Here is a 25,577-nt window from a genome sequence, read left to right as displayed (position 1 = left end):
GTATGTGTCATATGACTTTTGTGAAAAATACCGTCGCATAGAAATACATTGCCACTATTGAAACTGATTATTTTCATTTAGCCAAATTTTATAACTTAAGAATTCCTTTTTACTTCGTTTTTCGATAATAATAACTTATAATCATACTAAACTTAGTTATTCTTAATCGAATTAAAGAGCTTCCGTAGCTCTTTTATGATTATTGTGATTTTAAACTAATCGAACTATTTTTTACCAAGCCGGGATTCAAACATCTCATCGTTTTGCCAGTCAACCATTTCTTTTACGAAGTCATTCATTTTTGAATTAATTCGCGAATCATTCACACAAAAAAAATTATTGAATGCTATTTGAGTCAATTCAAATGAATTGCAATTCGGTTCTAATTCAAATGAATTTTTAGAATTCGTTTCTAATTCAAACGAATTTGTCAAAGTGAATTGCAATTCATTTCTAATTAATTTGAATTAAATTGATTTTGAATTAATTCAAATGAATTAGAAAAACTAGCAATTCATTTCCAACTCATTTCAATTGATTTTGTAAGTAAATCTACAGTAACCATTACTCTCGTTTTTTATATCACCTAATATAGTCCAAAGACAAAAAATTCTTAGATTTGAAATTCCCATAATATACTAGAATTGTCAGGTAGCGACAGAACCTACCTCTGGTAGAGGAATATTCGACTTTTAGTATTGACGAAGGATGACTCAGAAGTGTCGCTGTGAGGATTAAAAGTAGGGCACCTCAGACATGCACAATTTTTAAAAGCTCGCCAAACTTCAAAGATATTTATACCCTACACCACCATAGTGGGGAGAGTATTATGCGTTTGTGCAGATGTTTGTAACGCCCAAAAATCTTAGTCTAACACCCACCTTAAAGTATACCGATCGACTTAGAATCACTTTCTGAGCCGATTAAGCGATGTCCGTCCGTCTGGTCGGCTGGCTGTCTGTCCATGTAAACCTTGTGCGCAGAGTACAGGTCGCAATTTTTAAGATATTTCGATCAAATTTGGTACATATTATTTTTTCGGCTCAAGGACCAAGCCTATTGAAAGTGCCTGAAATCGGTCCACTATTTCACCTAGCCCTCATACAAATGTCCTCCCGAAATTGGACTTTATAGGTCATAAATGTTTAATTTATATATGTATCTCCACAAATTCCGCTCCAAATAAGTTTTATATACACAAAATTCATGTCACCAAATTTTGTTACGATCGGTCCATAATTAGTCATAGCTCCCATATAGACCCGCTTCCGAAAATCACTTTAACGTGCATAAATCGCTTAAAAATGTTGGTAAACACACAAATTTCAACATAGTTAACATTAATATAGACATAAATCACACGACCTAATTTCATGGTGATCGGTCCATAATTGCCCCCATATAACCCCACTTCCGAAAATCACTCAAAAATATAAATTATTGAAATTTTAAAAGAAAATTTTTTTTGCTCTTTTACTTAGTGTAGGGTATTATATTATATAAAATCATACTTGAATATGCAAGTTATCTCTTATAGTTAGCAAGTTATAAACACTTGAAAATTCAAATTACAAAATTTCATCACATCTAGATTGTGTTTTTTTTTCAAAGTATCTGTCAGTTAAACAATAAATAAGAAAATCTTATGAAAAAAGTTTCAAAGCAATATCTTTTACGAGTCCAAAAATAATCCACTTTCAATTTTAAAATTGAGAAAATTAGCAATTTTCCTATTTTTATAATGTTTTAAAATTTAATTGAAAGGCATCTCAACAGATATAGTTTTAAAATAGAAAACCGCTAAAATATACTAATAAGAGATAATCTAGGCTCTTCCAAATTTAAACTATTTTCTTTAGCGAAATTTTTAATTTGTCCTAAGTATTCTAAAATCACAAAACTGGGATTCTATTCTCTCACCGAAAATTTAATATTTTTGTTAACTTTACCCCGGGTATATAAAAAATAAATAAAAATCAATTGTCGTTCGTTGGTAATTGCATCAGTTGAGAACGGCCGGATCGATTTAGACAATTTTTTTTAAAATGTTGCTCATAGTCCAACATAGGTTTTTACTGAATGAAAAATTTACCACGCCCACTTTTACGATTTATCTAAAATCATAGAACGCTTATACCGATTTGGTTAATTTTTTGTTTAAATGTTCGTAGTTATCCAATTAAAGTTTTTACTGAAGGAAAAATTGACATGCCCACTTTTACGCCCACTTTTTTCGATTTATATCTAAATTCGCTAATAACTTGGCCAATAAGCGTTTAATCAAGGAAAGCAGATAGATCTGTGATCACTCATATTTCTGAAGAAAAATCGGTTTTATATATAAAAACTAAAAATATTTAAATTCGCTAATAACTTGGCCAATAAGCGTTTAATCAAGAAAAGCAGCTCGATACGTGATCACTCATATTTCTGCACAAAAATCGATTTTTTATATAAAAACTCACAATATCTAAAATCGCTAATATCTTTGTTAATAAGCGTTTAATCAAGAAAAGGAGCTCGATCTGTGATCACTCATATTTCTGAACAAAAATTGATTTTTTATATAAAAACTCAAAATATCTAAATTCGCTAATAACTTGGCCAATAAGCGTTTAATCAAGAAACAAGGCTAGATCTGTGATCACTCATATTTCAGACCAAAATTCGATTACTTATATAAAAGCTCAAAATATGTACATTGATTTACCTGTATGCTGTTGTTACTTGGACAGGACAACGTTTGTCGGGTCAGCTAGTAAAAAATAAATACTGTGAAACGTAACAACTTTCATTACGATATATTAATGAATACAACTTTTATTAAATTAATGGCTGTATGACTTAAAAATGAGGGACTTACAATAGATGCCGCGGCGTTTCTTTTGAAAGCGGGTTTTGTTTTTAAAAACTTATATGACATTTTGAAGGGTACATGTCTGTCATTAATTCTCACTTAGTTATTGAATATTATAGTGCAAACCACAAAGATTTTCTTTTCTTCGAAAATGACGAATTTTTTACCAACAAAGCGTCATACGCGGGAAGTTTTGCTTTACTTCTTTAATTTGCAAAAAAGTGCGCTGAAGCACACCGCTTGCTCACAAAAGCTTATGGTGAATGTGTTCCTTCGGTTTCAACGTGCGAGAGATGGTTTGTGCGGTGATTTTGACACAGAAGACAAAGATCGCTTAGACCAGCCAAAAAAGTTTGAAGACCAATAATAGGAAGATTGTTGTCAAACTCAACAAGAGCTTGCAAAATCATTGGGAGCCACTTAAGCAGCAATTTCAAAACGCTTGCGAGCAGCAGTATTCATCCAAAATCAGGAAAATTAGGTATCATACGTATTGAAGCCGAGAGGCCTTGAAAGAAAATTTAGCATATCCTAAATGATGCTATAATAAACTTTTGCCCGGAATCATTACTAAAGATGTAAAATGGATCCTTCACGATAATCTGAAGCGTAAGAGATCATATGTGAAGCCCGGCCAACAAGTCGAATAGATACCAAAGCCAAATATCTATGGATCTAAGGTAATGCTCTATATTTGGTGTGAGCAAAAGAGTGCTATCTATTATGAGCTGTTGAAATCTGACCAGATCATCACAGGGAACCTGTACCGAAAGTCATTATAATCTATAATGACAACGATCGGTCTCATGTTGCAGTACCTGTTAAAAATTATTTAGAATGAAGTGGTTGGAAAGTTTTGCATCAACCACATTATAGTCCAGACCGTGCGATCGATGCAGAACGCTCACTCTGGAATACGCTTCACTTTGGAACAAAGTATCCGATATTGTCCTGATTCATATCCTTTGGCTTGAAATCCATATAAGATGGGAAAAGATCATAGCTAACAATGACCAATACTTTGAATAAATTTATATTGTAAAAATGTTTAAAAATGAAAACTGAACATTTGAAAAAATCATACACCAAATATATATCATTTATTCCAACGTATATCGCCCAAAAATTTACCTTGAGTAGCGATATTTTTCACAAATTATTCCAACTTAAAATAGTTTATCATGGCCTGTCTGATCGATATGGAAATGAGGCGATATAGTTTATCATTCCAGCTTCTACCACACTATACTAAAGCAGCATAGGTCAGTATGATCCTGATAATAATATTAAACTCCCTCCATCCTACCAAAAAGAGCCTTTGGCAGGCTTAAAGTAAACTCGATCATACGTTTACAATTGAGTATTTTTTTAAAATTATCCGCTTCATAAGTCTCAGAAAACTTCAACTTTTAAATGACTTAAGAATGGTCGTGAATGTTTTGTTTGTTATCAAGCCTTTCTCCTCGCATCATTTGATGTTTAAATTTAGAGAATTCAATATTGTTTCCGATATTGTTACATCTTCAAAACCAGTCTTCGGCATAGGCATGCATGTTCGGTAACCGAAGTTAATCACCCCTATCGGCAATAACATGTGAAATTTTGTTCCCATGAAATATTCATTTCCCTCGAAGGGAAAATTGCTATCGGGAATATCATGATGAACTTTACATTCACAATAGTTAATTTTGTTCGTAACAGCTGTTTATTGTTTACAAAATTTCTTCTAAAAATTTCACAACAAGGGGAATTTTTTTCACGTGAACAAAGTTGATGAAAGAAAAAAGGAAAAGTGAAAATCTTTCATGTGAAATGTTGATTCGCGATAGGGATGATTAAGTTCTTCCAGCAAACCACTGATCTTAACATATAACTGTTAGGCGAATTGGAAATAGTTTACTGGATTTATCTGTATTGTAACTGTTTATTTGGTCTTTAAAAGAACGAGTAGAGGCCAATTGTTCTATAACATTTTTTGGATTTGCCACTAGTCTTCAGAAATGAAGACAATTTTGACACATAAACTTCATTTCAAAAGCTTTAAAAACTATGATACCAAAATATTTAAATCCTGTTAGCGAAGACATGTGATAACGCCCATAGAACACATTGCTTCGCAAAGATCATGTCCGCTAATATCTGTCCATCACAAAACATAACCATGAAGAGGTTGGAATTATATTCACCGGCAGTGATCTTGTAAGATGAGTGTGAGGAAATATTTTTAGAACTATAGTCCCTATTCAGCCCTAACAATGCCTTTATACTTTCCAAACACCTCTCGCATACTCAAAGTTTACTCAGGTGTTTTTAAAAAACAAACTACCACGGAATTTCAATTATAAAACAAAGGATATTTATATTTATTTTAAACTATAACTACCATACCAAGTTGCAGTTATCATGTTAATACATCTATTCAGAAAATACTAATACAAAAAATAAATAAAAATAATTCCAACTAAAAACATGTCACTTGCAAACACACATGTCAAAGTGTTAATTGCCAGCTCCAGCTGAACACTTGCAAGTTTGCTGAAATCTACTGAAAACTGCAAAGAAAAATAAAAAACTAAAACAACTGATCTTGTTAATCTTAAACTGTGACAATAAATAAAAACTAAATAAAAATGATCAAGGAAAACTTAATTTTGTTTCCAACATAAATCAAAAAAAAAATTTAGACAACGCTTGCTGGCTTCAGGCAAAATATGTTGCATCAAGCTGTGCCTTAAAGTTTGGGGTGGTGGTGCTGGTCTTGGTGCGATCATGTTAACAAGCAATTTTTTGTAAACAAAATAGTGGTCTAAATTATTACAGCGTTAAACAAATACTGGTTTTATAGTTTATCATATTTTTTTTTTTTAATATAAATTTTCAGCTAAATGAAGAAAAAGTTTTTTTTTTAAATAATTTGTTATTATTAATAATAATGAAATTATATTCCGTTTTTTTGTTGATGTTATTTGTACAAAAAAACAGGCCTTTTCAAATCATCGTGGGAATTTGTGTTTAAATTTTATAGACTAGACTTTATATTAGTTACAAACACGACGAGAGAGTATTATTCATTTCAATTAAGTGTGTTTTTGTTGCTGTTGCTATTTCTTTGTGTTGTTGTTTTCTTTAGAGTGTCAGTTTTCAATACAATTGAATGACAATTTTCAAAGTCACTATTGTTTGTCACTTGGAAATGGGCGATATTTTAATACAATAATAAATGTATAACGAAGGAAAAAAATATATAAATTAATATACAATTGTGTATATGTATATTATTGTATGGGCTGTTAATAAGGGTATTCACAGCAGTAAACAAAGCAGTGGCGGTTTTAAATGGTTTTATAAGAAAATTTAAAGATATGCCAATTGTTTTATGAGATTTTAGCAACTTGTTATACTTTTTATCAGCCCTTGGTTTGAAGACTACTTTGGCACACAGCCTTCCAAAATCCTAGATTTGAAAAGCCTTGAAAACTGTGATATATTGACTTAAAAGTGCGGGATTTACAATAAATGACGTATCTTTTGAACGCGGTTTTGTATTTAATAACGTATTTGTCATTTTGACAGATATGTACTGTCATTTATTCTCACTTAGTTATTCAACATTATAGTGTAAACAACAATGTTTTTTTTTTACTTCGAAAATGTCGAATTTTGTACCAACGAATCGTCAGATGCGGACAGTTTTGCTTTATTTCTTTAATTTGAAAAAAGCGTATGGTGAATATGTTTCATCGGTTTCAACGTCGGAGAGTCGGTTTAGGAGTGGTGATTTTGACACGGAATACAAAGATCGTCCAGGCCAGTCAAAAATTTTTGAATACCAAGAATTAAGGCATTACTCAAGAAGAGCTTGCAGAATCTTTGAGAGCTACTCAAGCAGCAAAACCTTAGGACTTGTAGATTCATATTTTAATAAAATTAAAGAGTTTAATTAAATTTTTGAACGTCATTTACCTTAAAAACTAAAAAAATTATAATATGGTGATTTTCCATGAAGAAAAATATAAAATTTGATTTAATGTAAAATTTTAACGGTTATAGATATCATAACAAAATTGGGAACTAATTTAGATCCAAATGTCCTTAAATTAATGACATTATAATTTTTGACATTTTTTATTTTCAAATACCGAAATTCCTAAAACGGGGAAAATGTGTTCCAAAAACTGAGTTTTTTTAGAAAAGTGCCTACTGTGACGCTATTTACCATGTGATAGTAAAACAACTTTCTAAGTATTTAAACAACATATAGGGTTATACAAATACAGAACTTTTTCGAGGATCGGTGCTTTGCCTTTTTAGAATTTTTTACTGAAACCTAAATATTTTTTTTTAAAATTGTCCAAGTTTGGATAGGTCTGGGGGATACTGTGTCCGCTTAAGTGAGCCCAATTTTACTTTACATGCTTTTGCATTAAGTTTTCTTTCCGGAACATATAAAAATTGTATATAGTCCCAAAGAAAATTTGTTTCTACAAAAGAAAAAATATAGGGACGTTTTTAGGAAAAATCGTAAAAAATTAGGCCCATTTTACTTGTTCCAACTTTGGATGCGTGTAACTTTTTACACGGACGAGATAACTGTTACCAAGTTTTTTTTATTTTATTTAGAATTTTATTGCCAATATAGCTGATATTTTGAAAAAAAAATTCGACCCTCCGTAGGGCCGCCATATCTAAAAAAAAAAATCGAGCAAAATTAAAAAAAAATAAATAAACCTAAATATCTCTTCAACTGAAGGAGATAACCTACACATGTAAGCGTATTTTTTGTAGATCTTCTCATGGACTATTTATATTTTAAATTTCAGCTCATTGGGATCATAAATGAATTTTTGGGGATTTTTTTTTAAAATTTTGAGACCCGAGGTGACCAACTTTGAGGGGGTACAAACTGGCCCGTATTACCCATAGGAAGCTGAACAAATGTAATTCAACTCAAAAACACCTCAGCTCTAACCATGTGAAATTTTGTAATAATATCTCCAATAGTTCCCGAGATACCGAATTATTTCCAAAAAAAAAAGTTTCTAAACCACTGTGCGTTGTTCTCAAGGAAATATGGACCGAACAAAATAACAATGAATCTGGCAAGATATAGAATTCAAACAAGAAATTTCTTCCTACAACATTTCAATACTATTGAAAATTTTCGGATGTTTTCTGATTAAACAAAATTAATACTAAATCAGAGTTAGATTTAAAGATTTTCTCCGTTTCTTCAGTTTCGCCTCGGGTATTTCTCACACAACCCTCTTGTATATAAAATGTCTTACCAATCAAATGTTAATAATAAAATTAATTTATTACACACATAAAACAAGTTCAAATGCAGTGTATGTGTGACATTGACAATTAATTCAATTAAAAAATGCTAAAACATTTCAAAATGTCATAAATAATTTATTAGAATTATATTAATTTTGTATATTTGTTTAACATGATTACAAAAAATATAAGTGAAATAAAATTCTAGAATTTTAATCAGAGATTAAAGTTATTATTCTGAAATATTATTAGATTTTCGTTTTTTAATAAAAGGACCTAATCATGGTCCAATACTACTAAAACGATCGAGGAATATTTAATACGAATATTACAAGAAAAAGACTTAATAAATAATGGAATGCTCTATTGTTGTCCTCAATATCAACATAACCCTGTGTAATTGAAAATAATACCTTTCGGAGCCGTGTCAAAGTCAAAGTCAGACATTTGAACGATATTTTATTCAATACATTCAGCAGACATGGAGTTTTCAAATAATATGAATATAATGCTACTTAAGTTATTTTCGCGGTCATGGCTCTTTGCAAAAATTTAGTTTATTTTAATTTTCTTAAAAACTTTTCTTATATTCAGTTAAACAGAATTATATACCTACCATAAACCACAATTAAAATAATATTTGCTCTGTTTCTATTTGCATTTGCCTGACATACATAAAATAACTAACTGTCTTAACTTTTTTTTATCTTGGCACAAAATAATCAACAAATGACTGGACTTTGCCTGTTTGCTTTATTTATGTATAACTATCTTTTTGTCCGTCTTTGTGTCAGTCTCTTTAATACCTTTCCTAACATACTTCATTCTAACATTTTGTGTCTGCTTTGGCCAACTTTAAATTTATATACTTACTTACTTACTTACTTGCAACTTACCAGTTGCATGTATATGTAGTTGCTGCACTACTAATTTAAGTAGTTTTTCTTTCTCACGCATTACCTTGGGATATGCTTCAGTTAATGGGAAATTACAGAAGCCTAAGTTACAAACGAATAATACAGCATGATGGCTGGCAAAATATTCTGCATATTCCCTGACGAAAACGTTAACATTTTGCAGTAAATAAAGTTTTATGTTCAAATTATACAATACGATTATTTTGTTAAACCAAAAAGTTAAGTTTTCTTTATAGCATTTTAAAGGAAATTAGAGCGGGTTTTATTTATTATGCTCTAAAATGTTTTTAATGTAATTTTGGTAACATGCTATAAATATGTACCCCTGAAAAATCATGTAAAGGAAATGATAATTTGACTCACTACTCAAAGATAAAGGTGGCAGTTGGAAGATGCCACTGTAGAATGATACTGTTTTTAGTTAATTAAAGGGAAAAGTATAGGAAAGAGTACCTAATTTTCTTAAACTTATTTCGATAAAATAGATAACTATATAGAGTATATTTTTTAAAAACTTTTTAACTCTTATGTATTTCTATAAAATATAAATTGTTGTCCTTCAGTTTCATTTTTTTTTGCGTTTTATAAAAAAAACATAAATTTAGTTTGTTTCAGTACGTGTTTTTGTCTCAAATCTGTTTCTTTTCATTTGGTGTCAAGTCAATGCTAAAATAACAAGTAGACTCAATTACTTACATACATACTTTTTATGCTTAAAGTTTAAGTCTTATAAAGGGTGACACAAAATTCAGATATGAATTTGTCGTCATTTATGTAGTAAAATGTAGCCAACCAAAATATTAGGTGTATAACTTAAAAATGTGGGATTCAGTTTGCGTATCATTTGAACTCGGTTTATATCTTTAATCATTTTGAAGGGTACATATCTGTCGTTTATTCTCACTTAGTTATTGAACAACAAAGTTTTTTTTTGCTTTGAAAATGTCGAATTTTTTGGCGTCATATGCGGAAAGTTTTGGTTTACTTCTTTAATTTTCAAAAAAGTGCCGATGAAGCAAATCGATTGCTCACCGAAGGTTATGGTGGCTATGTTTCATCTATTTCAACTTCCGAGAGATGGATTGTGCGCTTCAGAAGTAGTGATTTTAACTCGGAAGACAAAGTTCAACCAGGCCAGCCAAAAAAGTTTGAAGACCAAGAATTGAAGACATTAATCCATGCTGATTTTTGTGAAACTTAACAAGAGCTTTTAAAATTATTGGGAGCTACTCAAGCAGCAATTTCAAAATGTTTTCGAGCAGCAAGATTCATCCAAAGGCAGGAAAGTTTAAGTTTAAAGCCGAGAGACATTGAAAGATGATTGTGCATGTCCAAACTGCTGCTTTTATGCTAAAAAAGAAAATCATTTTTGCACCGGATCATTACTTGCGATAGAAAATGGATCCATTACGATAAGAGGTCGTATCTGAAGCCCGGCCAACCAGCTGAATCGACACCAAAGCCAAATATCCATGCCAGACAATCACAGGGAACCTGTACTGAACGCAACTGATTCGTTGGAAGCGAGACATAAAATCAATGCACAGTGGGGCAGAATCAAAAAATTTTTTTGGGAAATAAATTTGGGTCCTACTAATGCTCCAGGGGCGGAGCTATGGGGGCTCAATTTTTAAACACGTGCCATTTTTTTGTTTCCCATCCGATTTCAAAGATTTTTTATATTTTTGGAAAGCGCTCGGTTACAGACAACAGACAGACAACAGACAGACAACAGACAGACAACAGACAGACAACAGACAGACAACAGACAGACAACAGACAGACAACAGACAGACAACAGACAGACAACAGACAGACAACAGACAGACAACAGACAGACAACAGACAGACAACAGACAGACAACAGACAGACAACAGACAGACAACAGACAGACAACAGACAGACAACAGACAGACAACAGACAGACAACAGACAGACAACAGACAGACAGCAGACAGACAACAGACAGACAACAGACAGACAACAGACAGACAACAGACAGACAACAGACAGACAACAGACAGACAACAGACAGACAACAGACAGACAACAGACAGACAACAGACAGACAACAGACAGACATCAGACAGACAACAGACAGACAACAGACAGACAACAGACAGACAACAGACAGACAACAGACAGACAGACAACAGACAGACAGACAACAGACAGACAACAGACAGACAACAGACAGACAACAGACAGACAACAGACAGACAACAGACAGACAACAGACAGACAACAGACAGACAACAGACAGACATCAGACAGACAACAGACAGACAACAGACAGACAGACAACAGACAGACAACAGACAGACAACAGACAGACAACAGACAGACAACAGACAGACAACAGACAGACAACAGACAGACAACAGACAGACAACAGACAGACAACAGACAGACAACAGACAGACAACAGACAGACAACAGACAGACAGACAGACAGACAGACAGACAGACAGACAGACAGACAGACAACAGACAGACAGACAACAGACAGACAGACAACAGACAGACAACAGACAGACAACAGACAGACAACACACAGACAACAGACAGACAACACACAGACAACAGACAGACAACAGACAGACAACAGACAGACATCAGACAGACAACAGACAGACAACAGACAGACAACAGACAGACAACAGACAGACAACAGACAGACAACAGACAGACAACAGACAGACAACAGACAGACAACAGACAGACAACAGACAGACAACAGACAGACATCAGACAGACAGACAACAGACAGACAACAGACAGACAAAGACAGACAAAGACAGACAACAGACAGACAACAGACAGACAACAGACAGACAACAGACAGACAACAGACAGACAGACAACAGACAGACAAAGACAGACAGACAAAGACAGACAGACAAAGACAGACAAAGACATACAAAGACAGAAAAAGAAAGGACAGACAAAGGAAGATAAGTACAGACAAAGAGACATCTTCTGATAATCTGACTTGTCTGTCAGATTTGGCATACAGTAGTCACTTATAAACTGATCTTATAATGATCTCTCTAAAAATTATGCAATTCTCATATAGTTTTCATGCAAATTTTGTAATTTCCGCTAATTTGATAAGCTTTAAAAATCCTTGAATTACTTCAGCTTTCAATATAGTTGTGTTATATTATAAACTTACATATTTATTTTATTTTGCCAATTTCAAGCATATTAAACAATTAGCTATGCTTTAAACTAAATTATATCAACAAAGTATTAATATTTTTTTATTTCTCTCTTAACTACTTTATTTGCAGACGGCGCTTTCGATGAGGAGAAAAATGAGGACAAGCTACAAAAAGAAATCGATACGATCGAATATATAGACAAGTAAGTTGAAAAATCAAATAAAAATTCTCCCACATGTTGGCATTAATATATTTTTTAGATCAAACAACGACTCAATATGACTTCTTAAATAAACCTATAAATAACACTTTCTTTATTTTGTTTAAGAAAAATAAAACTTAAATTAACATTTTTGATTTCAGTTTCGTTTTTATAGTGAAAAAGAAACTGATATATTTACAACAATGTTTATGATAAGTAACCAAACAAAATTTGTTTTAACACGCTTTCATATGAATTTAATCAATAAAAAAAAGAAAAAAATATTAATTTGTATTAGATTTAAGTCTGAGAGAACTATGAATAAATTTTGTTAAGGCGCCTTAAATTCAATTTATAACTAAATTCTGTGTGAATATTTATTTAGCTATATTTTATGCTAAAATTTATATATTTTTTGCCAAAAATGTTGCCTTTCCTTTGGATTTTCACTTTCACTATTTCTTGGAAATTAAATTTATTAACTTTAAACAGGTTAAATTTGTTCACTTTTTTGCTGGTAATGATCAGCACATTAAACAAAAGTATTATCATTTTCGTTTTCTACATGAATCTTCTTTTTTTTTTTGTTAAGGTTTTGTAATGTTGTTTTATTGTTAATAATTTAATTTAGCCAAACAAAAACAGGTGTAACCAGTGTTATTATGTTGTCTTTGTTAATGTTTTTCTACCTCAACTAAATTTTGTTTAAGTTTGAAATCAAGTTTGATTTGTTGTTGGTTTTTTTTTATAGTTTTTTTTTTAATCATTTCTGTATTTAATGATTATTATTTTTTCAACCAAAAAAAGAGGGAGTTTTATTAATATTTAACAGTTTTTGTTTAAAAACAACTACAATAACCACAAATCATTGACAACAATAGATTTGATTAAAATATCTTAAATATAATTTAAATAATGGTTTAAAGCTTCAAACTTTTGTTTTTATCAAAGAAAAAAATCGATTCCTAATAAACCAAAGTTTGTGTTTTAAATCTTTTGTTTTTAACCAGAGTGTGAATGAGAACAACAAGTTTGTGTGTTAAGTCTATTGTGTTGCTTTAAAAAAGCATTTGACAATTTAAAGTTTGTTGCTTAAATAATTTGTTTTTGAGCTTCAATAGTAGGTCTATACAGGGTCTAATTTTAACTTCAATCGTAGGTCTATTAGGGTGGCTCTTAATAAACGAAAGTTGGATTTTGGCCATTCTCACCCCCCAGTTTGGTGAACATTAGTAAAGTACCTAAGAATAGGTTAACGGTATCCTACGAAGACAAAAACTCATATACAAGTAAATATGGACATATTTTAAGTAAAAATTAGCTTTTATTTTAATATTTATCAAAATATGTTAATTTTGTTCCTACATTTCTTGTTCTAGTGGCCTGAGAAACGTTAATGGCCTGGCGAGTTTTTAATAACTTTAACATTTTTTGACCGATTTCTGTTTTTTATGTCTCATCAGAACGACAATTACGTACACATTTCGATTCTTTTAAATTAAATTACAAAAGTAATTTTTTAATGGCAAAATTTTTACAAAAACTGGAAAAAATGCATTTTTTCCCCTTGTAAATGCATCTCAAAACTTCAGAGGGCTTGCAGCACGTCTTATCCTCAACCGATTTACCTAAAATTTTTTCAGGATGATTTTTTTTACTAATGTTCACCAAACTGGAGGGTGAGAATGGCCAAAATCCAACATTCGTTTATTAAGGGCCACCCTAAGGTCTATACATGGTCCGTTTTAAGCTTCAATTGTAGGTCTTTATATGGCCCAATTTTAGACTTAAATGTAGGTTTTTATGTTGTTCAATTTTAGCATCAATCGTAGGTCTGTCTGTGGTGCAATTTTAGCTCTAATCATAGGTCTTCATATTGACCAATTTTAGCTTCAGTCGTAGGTATGTTTGTTGTGCAATTTTAGCTTCAATCGTAAATCTGTATATTTTCCAATTATAGCTCCAATCATAGTCCTGTATGTTGTCCAATTTTACCTTCAATTGTAGATCTTAATGTTGTCTCATATTGACCAATTTTAGCTTCAGTCATAGGTCTGTATGTTTTCCAATTTTGGCTTCAATCTTAGGTCTGTATGTTGTCCAATTTTAGATCCAATCGTAGGTCTTTATGTTTTCCAATTTTAGCTTCAATCATAGGTCTGTATGTTGTGCAATTTTAGCTCCATTCATTTGTCTTTATGTTGTCCAAGTTTAGCTCCAATCGTAGCTGTTTATGTTTTCCAATTTTAGCTCCAATCGTAGGTCTTTATGTTGTCCAATTTTAGCTCCAATCGTAAGCCTGTATGTTTTCAAATTTTAGCTTCAATCGTACTTCTGTATGTTGTCTAATTTTAGCTCCAATCGTAGGTCTGTATGTTGTTCAATTTTAGCTCTAGGCGTTGGCCTTTATATTTTCCAATTTGATCTTCAATCGTGTTCAATTTTAGCTCTAGGCGTTGGCCTTATTGTTGGCGAATTTTAGCTTCAAACATAGCTGTTTATGTTTTCCAATTTTAGTTCCATTCCTAGGTCTTTATATTGTCCAATTTCAGTTTCAATCGTAGTTCTGTTTGTTGTCCAATTTTATTGTTAGCCATGACCTTTTTCCAATATTTCTGGCAACATATAGATTCCGAGCGAAAAGAACTGCTCATCTTTTGAGGCCAAGACTCTGTTTCAAAGTGAAGCGTATCCCATGATGGAATATTACGATCTCTGGACGTTTTTCGGCCAATGCTCGCTTCAAACGAATCAGTTACGTTCAGTACAGGTTCCCTGAGATGGTCTGGTCAGATTTCTGCAGCACCAAATCCAGAGAATTACCTTAGCGCCATGGATATTTGGCTTTGGTGTCGATTCAATTGGTTGGTCGGGCTTCACATACGATCTCTTGCGTTTCGGGTTATCTAAATCATCCATTGTCAACTCAAGTAATGAATTGATGCAAAATTTATTTTCTTTTATGGCGTTCAAGCATCATTTCGGACTTGTAAAATCGTCTTCCAATGTCTTTCGGCTTCAATTCGTATGGTATCCAATTTATCTGCTTTTAGAAGAATTCTGCTGCTCACAAATTGCTGCTTGAGTAGCTCCTAATGATTTAGCAAGCTCTTATTGAGTTTGATCACAATCTTCATGGAATAATGCCTTCAATGCTTGATCTTCTAATCAAAATAAAAGTGGAAATAAATCTGTAACTTCAAAATCGATAGTCCGATTTTAATAAAAATTTTCAAAATATCATTTTTGGGATTTTTTTAAACGTTTTTTGAAAATTGTCACAAATTTCTATAAACCTGTAAAATTTCATAAAAACGAATCATCATCATAAACAAAACTTTTATTGCATTTAAAAATTTAAATTTTCCAAAAAATCAGTTTAAATTTTTTATTTCCATATTTTTGCAAAAAGTCTTCTATATATTTTTAAATTCTTAAAAATTTTATAAATTTTTGAAAAGAAGACACAATTTCCTACACGGTGATATATAATATGCATATCTTATCTTTTTCACTAGTCTCATTATTGGCTTCCAAAAACATTACTCTCACTGTTGTACGATGCTGGATAGAGCAGTAGTCGGCAATGCAGTGCACAAAAATATATTACAAAACGGCATGATTCTGTAACTTTTCTGTTTGTTGTTTATTTTGAAAACCATTTTAAGACAAAACTTTGCATATTCTAGTCTTTTGTTTTTTTATTTGTAGAACAGAAAAAATTTGTTCTGAGCCTGAAATCTTTTGTTTTCATTTATTTATTTATTTGAAATGCAAATTACTTCTTTATTTGTTCCATTTTTACTTTTCTTTTCGTTCTTGTAAAACCTGATATACAGCCAACAAATAATCTCTTAGAAGAATAAATATTAGTTTTTAAGCTTTATTTTATTATTTGTTTTTCAAACAATATTTACAAATTTGTTCAAGATAAATATTTAATTTAAATAATGAAATGTTTATGCAAGCTCAAGCACGTGGTAGTGTGACTGGTTTAAACAGAATATTGAAATTAAATTGAATTGAATATTAATTACAGATAATATTTCCAGATTTGTTTGTTAAGTTTTTTAAACTTTTAATGTAAATTAGTTTAGAAAACTTAGTTTTGCCTAGGGCTTAAATTAATGAGAACAGAATATAACTGTTGGTTTCACTAATTAGCAATATAAATATAGATAAATTTAATTAATTAGTGTGATAAAATATTATTTTTAAAAGAAAGCAATGCAAAATGGGACAGAATCAAAATATTTTGGAAATAAAAATGCTTAGCAGAGCAGTATTTGAGTTTAAGTTTTGGCGATGTACCCTATAGACCCCTCACGAGCGGCATTAAGGGGTCTGAAAGTAGGGCTCCTAAGACATGCAAAATGTTTAAAGACGAATTTTTTGTACAAGATTCCGCACAGCCGAATTTAACACTCTTACTTGTTTTTTTTTTAAACATTTTCCTCTATTACTAAAGCCCCGTTTAAATTTTCCCACAAATACTATGATCTGTCTAAATTTTGTGTAGAAGAGTACAAATGAGATCGTCAAAACGTAATATGTAATGAAATCATTTGTCATTGAGAGAAAATACGGATGAGAATTTGACTGTGGTATGGCTCTCCTTATATATTGTAATGTTTCACAAAACAGGCAAGTCATATTAGATCAGCGTTGCATTTGTAACAACTGTTATCATCTTACTTCATGCCGATCGTGCAAAAGCAACAGCCAAACTACTTTCATTACATTTTTTTGTTGGCATAAGAATGAATTTTTATTTTATTTTCTTTAACCAATTCATTAACTTGTGACTGGATCAAGCAAGTTCAAGCAATTCTCTTCTATTAAACACATTTCAATACACATCCATTTTTGTTATCGTTGTCTTGATCGTGCCTCAATAAATTAAACATTTTAATTGTAATTTTAACATTATAAAATAGTAAAATAATAATAATATGTAGTACTAAAGCATAACACAGTACAACACATGATTTTGGGACTCAATTCTGACAATTGCACGTGAAAGTAGCCCCAAAAATAAGAACTTCTGCATCATTAGTTTTGTCAAGTTGGCTGCCGTATTAATTTAATGGCCATACGATTTTTTTTCCTCAAGGTGGATTTTTATCACTTTTTCTATATTTTAGCACGGTTATATCTCGTATACCGTACGGAATATCTCTTTTGTGGCTGAAGCAAAGTTGTAGATATTGAATAGTAGAAAAAAAGTACGGAACATACCTACCCGAAAAAGATGCATCCAGTGCCTTAAAAATCGCCAAAATGCCCATTTTTTAAATTTTTTAACCAATTTTTCACCTTTTTTGCTCAATAACTGGATTACAAATCCAATTATGGACTGATCACCATGAAATTAGGTCGTGTGATTTGTGTCTATATAAAAGTAATTTATCATGAATTTTGTATGTATACCATCATTTATAACAGATTTATGCACTTTGAAGTGATTTTCGGAAGCGTGTCTTATATGTGAGCTATGACTAATTATGGACTGATCATAAACAAATTCGGTACATATAATTTGTTCGGCCCAAGGACAAAAACTGTTGAAATTGGCTGAAATCGGTTCATTATTTCACCTAGCCTCCATACAAATGTCCTCCCGAAATTGGACTTTATCGGTCATAAATGTTTAATTTATATATGTATATACACAAATTTCGCTCCAAATAAGTTTTATATATACAAAATTCATGTCAAAAAATTTAATTATGATTGGTCCGTAATTATTCATAGCTCCCATATAAGACCAGCTTCCGAAAATGACTTTAAAGTGAATAAATCTGTTAAAAATGATGGTATACATACAAAATTCATGATAAATAACTTTTATATAGACACAAATCACACGGCCTAATTTCATGGTGATCAGTCCATAATTGGATTTGTAATCCAGTTATTGAGCAAAAAATGTGAAAAATTGGTTAAAAAATTAAAAAAATGGGCATTTTGGCGATTTTTAAGGCACTGGATGCCTCTTTTTCGGGTAGGTATGTTCCGTACTTTTTTTCTACTATTCAATATCTACAACTTTGCTTCAGCCACAAAAGAGATATTCCGTACGGTATTCGAGATATAACCGTGCTAAAATATAGAAAAAGTGATAAAAATCCACCTTGAGGAAAAAAAAATCGTATGGCCATTAAATTAATACGGCAGCCAACTTTACAAAACTAATGATGCAGAAGTTCTTATTTTTGGGGCTACTTTGACGTGCAATTGTCAGAATTGAGTCCCAAAGCAATGAACTGAAAAATGTTGTACTGTGTAATTAACTTGTACAACGAATTGTAGTGTGCGGAATAATTTGCTATATAAACCTAAAGAGCGAGAAAAAAATCAAAGAAATGTATAATGTTCAGCTTCAAATTACTAATAATGACAGAGAGACTAACACCAGCCACCATTCCAAAAAATACTTAGTAGTGAAACAATATCGATAGAAGAAATAAAGAAAAAATGAGTTAGAAATTAATAACAGACTAAAAGGAATATCTGTGTGCCCTACACAACTTCAAAATAATTTAATTTGAAATCTTAATTCGGAATTAAAATAAATGTCGGCATTCATTCCATAAATCGATTCCCAACATGTAATTCTTGAGATTCATTCCAAGGCTTTTATTTTTAAGGGAATCCCGCAATTCCTAAAAATTGGAGCGAAAATCCCAAAAATGGTATTTTTTTACAATTTTGCTCATATGGTCCACATTTGCTTCGGGGCTGGGAAAATACTTTGGGCATAAATAGGGAACACATCAAGGTTTATAAAGTTGCTTTCCGTTTTCTGATCCCAGCTTTGGAATTTTACAACATGTGTCCCAAAGTTGAAATTTTGATAAAAAATAGATTTTGGTATCAAAAAGTCAATTTTTCAAACACTCAATTTTAAAAATCAAATGATGCAGTTTTGTAGAGAAATTTTTAAAGATGAAATGTACACTTATAGTTTTAAGAAAAATTTTATTTTATTTTTAAAAAATTGAAGTAAAGTCCATGCAAGGGTGTTAAGCAAAAATTTACTTATATTTTCACGCAATTCAGTGGTTTATATATGTATAATTTTCCTAATAATACCATTTACCTTTAACATATTTTAAAAATATAACATTTCTCCATAAATACAAAAAAAAAAAATTAGGGGGATATCATAAACCGTTAAGAAGATATGCCCAAATCTATAAGTCTCTAAAAATTATTTTATTTTTGATTTTCCATGGAGAAAAAAAATTTAGCCCCAATTTCCCCCAAGCTGTTTCTTTAATAAAATGAAAGTTGGGGGTGTCTTGTTTCGATTAAAAGAAAAAATAGTTTTCGGAAGTTTTCGGAACAGGATGAAAACTTAAAATGTTTTGTCGAATAATACTTAAACGAAATATCAAAAAAATTCTTATCTATGTATGGGTTTCGTGGTTGGTGGGCATGGGCGATTTTATTGAAACTCGGCATGCGTTCTTCTTTTGATTCAAAAAATATATGCACCAAATTTCTAGACTTTTACTTGGATAGCAAAAATTTTATGCGAAAAAATCGATTTGGACTGTATGGGAAGTGGGCGTTGGGCGTGGTCGATTTTGATAAAATTTTATTTTTTTCTTAGTTTGGTCCATATAATTATCGGTGCCAAATTTCAGCGGTCTACGACCACTCCTTATAATTTTTGCCAAAAAATGTATGAAGCCATCCCTCTGTGGGGCGTAGGGGCAATATATTCGAAATATATGACATTTTTTTATACCAAAATGTTCCCCGTAAAGATACCTTACAGAAAAACATAAAAATGTTATATGTTCTTAAAGAAAGTTTTTTTTTTTAATAAAAAAAGAGTTAAGTCACTTTTTCGCTTAAAAAAAAACAGCAAAAATTTACTATTTTTTTAATTTTTATATTGGAAATCGTTTATTTTTGAATCCATAATTGATATTGCTCTGAAATCTTTTGTGTATTATTGGTACTAAAAACAAAAATTCGAGTCCATTCGGTCCAAAATTACGCCCTACCAAGTTATGGCAAAATTTTAAAATTTAAATTTTGAAAGGCCTATTGCTCAGAAATAGAAGAGAGCAAGATCTAACCGAGCGCTTTCCAAAAATATAAAAATCTTTGGAGTCCATTCGTTCCAAAATTACGACCTACCAAGTTATGGCAAAATTTTAAAATTTAAATTTTGAAATGCCTATAACTCGGAAATTATAAGAGAGCAAGATCTAACCGAGCGCTTTCCAAAAATATAAAAATCTTTCAAATCGGATGGGAAACAAAAAAATGGCACGTGTTTAAAAATTGTACATGTCGAAGGTACCCTACTTTGTGCCACATAGCGCCGCTCCTGGAGCATTTGTATGGCCCATTTTAATAACATAAACTCGAATACTCCTTGGCTACGCCCATTAGAAAGTTTGTTGATATGTGGGAGAAAATATTTTTTGTTTTTCATTTGTTACAAACGCTAAGAAAAACCAACCTAGATTTAATGTAGGGTCTCTGAAAAATCTACTTAAAGCAACTTACATGCACATATGACAAACTCTTAACAAACAGACAGATTGGCTGCATGGCTGTCTGTCTAATCGCCTGTCCAATTCTCTGATACCTTATTTGCACCAATAACAGCTTAGCTCAGCTCAGTTTATTTACCCGGTACTTACGTTGTTTTATTGTGGTGTTGGCGACCAAGCCCAGTTTGATTTAATTTTTCTTTTGTAGTGCAAAATAACAACGTAACAACAACAAAAAAAATCTCTGTACATTATGCAGCTATTTTTTAATTGTTTTATTACTAACGGTCATGAATGGTGGTAGTAGACGAGTGAGTCCAACTCAACTTGTATGTGCCACAAATCGAGTAATTCAACAATAAAATTGCCCAGTTTTTTTTTGGACTTTAACATGGTTTTTATGGTTATTTTTTAAATTTTTTGATTTTATACTTATTTCTTGTTGTTTTTGTTTTTCAATAATTATATGAGCAATTTTAAATGCTTTCAAACTTAACTCCTGTTCAAGCAGGGGTTAGAGAAAATCTAGAGCTTAAATTTAAATTATATGTTTAACGCCATAAAACAAAATGTTTATTAAAACAGCTTAATAAATGCTTTCAATTTCTGTAAAGGAAAACGGAAAACGGAAAATTTTGAGGTAAATGACCTGCCAAAAATTAAAATTGCACAATTTTTTTGGGAGGAAATATAATTATGTTGTTAATTTATTTGTTTGTTATGTAGAAACGGAAACTGTTTCATTTGGGTTTTTTGTTTGCAATTCATAGGAAGTCTTTGAATGACCGTTGATAGATAGATGATAATTTGTGTGAATTTTCCGATTTAGTTTTATATTAAAAAATTGTATTGCAGTAAAACTATCACTTAACACTTTCAGCCACAGTTTTATTGTGTAAGAGTTTAATAATAAAAACAATTGCATTTTTACTTTTATTATGAAAAAATAAGAAAAAACAATTAAGAGAGCTATATTCGGCTGCGCCGAATCTTATATACCCTTCACCAAATTATACTCCAAAATAAAAATTTTAAATATTTTTTTGGTAAATAAAATGTATTTTTTTTCCACAGTTGGTTTTTAATTTTTTTTAAAATTTGTTTTTAATATTTAGCGAAAAAAAAACTTTTGATGAAAAAAATTCGGGTTAAAAAATATTTTTTCCGATTTTGACCCATTGTTGGTCCAACTTACTATAACCTTATGTACATCGTTGCAATGGACTTTGAAATATCTATTACTAGATATCCATATTGTCTATATTAATGACTTAGTAATCCAGATATACATAGGTCAAAAATAGGTAAAAAATCGAGGTTGTGCCCGTTTTTATACTTATATCTCAGCTACCGAGCCCGAAGAATTCCGGATCGACTCCGCGGATATATATATATATATCCGCGGAGTCGATATTGTGGAAATTACAAACGGAATGACAAACTTCTCACGAAGGTTAAAGGTATAATAAAAAAACAGCTAAATGTTTATTTGGAATAAGGTTCGAATTTAAATCTCCATCATATTTTGCCTGGAGCCCCGAAGATATGTCACCGAGCACCATCACAAGATCGACTTGCTCCTAATAATTCTCTTCTTCGTCGGAATCAAGACTGCAGACGCATTCTCATCCGAAGGTATACTTTCCAACGAAATAAAATTTTTGTTCCATTTTATTCACTTAAAATATACACTGAAAAAAAAAAATTAAAAACTTAAAAATAGCCTATTTAAATTATCTGTATTTGTAGCAATGCGCGATATTTTTCGTTTATGTTCCAATCTAAACTGTTTTATATCCTTATTTTTCGCTTCAGCTGCTTCCTCCGATAATTTATGTATGCTTGATCACCTCAGCTCCATGGATCAGAATTTTGTGTACCTATGGAGGGAGGTATTACCAGGGATACTCCTCAACAAGTTTTCTGGCTGTCTCTACAGCATATTCTTCAAACTTTTCGGCATCAATTTCAAATCCAGAATTGTAGCTTGGAGAATTGTGGCACATCTTTGCAAAATGCCTGTTATTTTTGATGAAAGATCGACATTTTGAAAAAATATCCAGGCTGTGTTGCCATCGTTCGAATTTCCGCAACCACAAGCTTTTGTCTTATCTACCAAATAATAAATTGTTTTCTCTTTAAAACACTTGACTTTTCGTTCATATTGGTGTTCCATTTTTTTAGCTATAATTTGTATGATAAATTAATGAAGTACTCGAAAAATCGTATATTCTTAAAAAGAAACAGTACAAAACTAAATTCGATTTTTCATTATTTTTTATCGGATGACACATCCATATGCGAAAATATGCAAAAACCCACGGCCACAATATCTTTTAATTTAAAGAGGGGTAAAAAGTCTACAATTTGATGTATAAGAAGTTGTGGGCAGATGAGGGCCAAATATCTAAAAGTCTACATGAAAAAGTTGTTTTTAAAAAACGTGAGTTTTGAAAAGTTCAAAAAAGTATTCTTCAGGGATTTTTTAATGGGCTTATATTCTTGCAGCTTTTATTATTTAATTTGGTCGAAAATAAGTTAAAATTTAATGTTTGTAGGGTTTTTGGAGGCTTCTGCCACAATATCGCGAATAACTTTTTAGATAAACTTAAGTTTTGTTTTATGACAATATAAAAATATATGCAATATAAACATACCTCCACTTTCAACGGACACAAATATTAAATCTCGCAAAAAAAACAACAAAACTTGTTAGATTCATAAACTTTAGAGTGTTATCAATAAATTTAGTGCAATAAAGCTTAAAGAAATAACATTAATTTTTTTGATTTTTGGCCTATGGGGGAAACCACTGTGCAGTGGTTAGTAATCTAACCACCTTATTACTTACGTTATTTATCAAAGATATAGTATTAAATATTAGCACAAGCCAACCAAACAAACACTAAATAACAAAGTAACCCGGAATTTGATGAACAATAAACACTTGAGCTTTTTTTTTGGATGCGGAAAACCCCTTACAAAAACTGCCGATTACAATATTTTCAAATTAATATATAATATGACGGCAAAGTTTGTCCAAAAAACTTAAACGATGACTTAAAAAGATTTAATTGTTTAGCTAAATGTCAATAGATGTCACTAACATTTTTTTAAAGACTTTAGAAAAGGTGGTTAGTAAAGTGACCACTAAACCGGAAAGATCTAAGTATGGGAAATTTATTTAATATAAATATTAACCGAATTTGTTTGAAATTTGTTTTGTTTCTATTGCAACATTGCTGTGCTCCAGGTCTATATTCTAAGCAAACCTAGAAAACTTAAAGCTAACTTAAGCCATTCACAAAAAACTCAAAATTTTCGTAAAACCTACTTGAAACCAATTAATTACCACCCACCTAAATCCCTTTTACTTACTTATTTTGTTAGTTTAGGTCTTAAATCTTTTGTTTTTCATTTGTAATTACTGACAATTGATATGTGTCCAAAATCTTTTTTATATCTAACAACATTATGTGTTAAATCTATTGTTTCGTTTATTATTTATACTAAAAAAGAAAAGTAATTACCCTAATTTTGTATCCAATCGATTTTTTATTTTTACTTATTTATAGCTGGGCTTATTATTTTTCCATTAAACTTTTTGTATAACAGCTAAGAAAGCAGAAAATAGGTCATTGTGCTGCAACATGCTGCATTATTATTGAAAAAGAGAAACCACCAACATTGTTCAGTGACCACTGAAGTAGACTTTAAAAAAAATATACAATATTGAAAGTTACAACAAACGACCACCTACATTTACCAAAGAGTGGCGGGATTTTCTTCATTCATTTACAGTTATTGGCATGTGTGCGGTTTCAGAACAGTGGTCGGCACAAACCGAACACAAACAAGCCACATTGGTATTATAAATAAATTGTATTTTTGCATAAAACGGATTTTATGAAAGAGTTTTTAATGCAAAATCTGCCATAGTTTCTCTTTGGATAATTCTAATGAATTTCGCTCATGTTTGTATTGTGTTCATCTGAATAGTCGCTCGGGTTCGGCCCCTGGTGGCTATAAATGCCGAACGACCATTGTTTCAAAATCACATTAAAACCATATTATTTGAGGAGAGAGTGTGTCATATAATTTTACCCTACACCTCCTTAGTGGGGAGGGTATTATGCATTTTTGCTGATGTCTGTAATGGCCAAAAATATTGGTCCAACATCCACCTTAAATATACCGATTGGCTGATCACTTTCTATTTAACGATGACCGTCCGTCTGTCTGTCTTTCCATCTGACTGTCTATATAAAGTTGTACGCAAAGTACAGGTAGTAGCAATTTTGATGATACTTCGATACAATTTGGTATATACCAGTCAATAATTGACAATAGCATTTGGTATCAAAAAACATTTGTACAAAACATTTGGTATCCAAATTAAATTCAACAGTTTAAGTCTTGATGCCTTATTTTATGACAATCGGTCCGTTTATTTGAAATAATTAAAAGAATATGAGAGTTTTTTTTAAATGTTTAGCTTTTATTTTGAAACATTTGTACAATACAAATTTATTCAAAGTATTGGCCTTTGTTAGCTATGAACTTCTCCCATCTTTCTGGTAACATATGGATTCCGACCCAAAAGATATGCTCAGCTTTTGAGTGCCAACGGATCGAACTAATTT

General features: G+C 31.3%; 1 protein-coding gene across 7 annotated transcripts in view; it reads left to right on the top strand.

The window, feature by feature from the left end:
- Positions 1 to 25,577, top strand: part of pyd (polychaetoid) — a 313,355-nt gene that overhangs the window by 118,573 nt on the left and 169,205 nt on the right. For all 7 annotated transcript variants that reach the window (XM_065505888.1, XM_065505883.1, XM_065505880.1 and 4 more), the window contains exon 2: positions 12,346 to 12,418. In XM_065505888.1, the coding sequence (XP_065361960.1) occupies positions 12,346 to 12,418 (73 nt within the window). The remainder of the gene's footprint in view (positions 1 to 12,345; positions 12,419 to 25,577) is intronic.

This window comes from Calliphora vicina, chromosome 1, assembly GCF_958450345.1.
Source record: "Calliphora vicina chromosome 1, idCalVici1.1, whole genome shotgun sequence".
In the NCBI taxonomy this organism is placed as follows: Eukaryota; Metazoa; Arthropoda; class Insecta; order Diptera; family Calliphoridae; genus Calliphora; species Calliphora vicina.
Note: the sequence above shows the minus strand (reverse complement) of the source record. Positions and strands in the feature narration are given on the sequence as shown.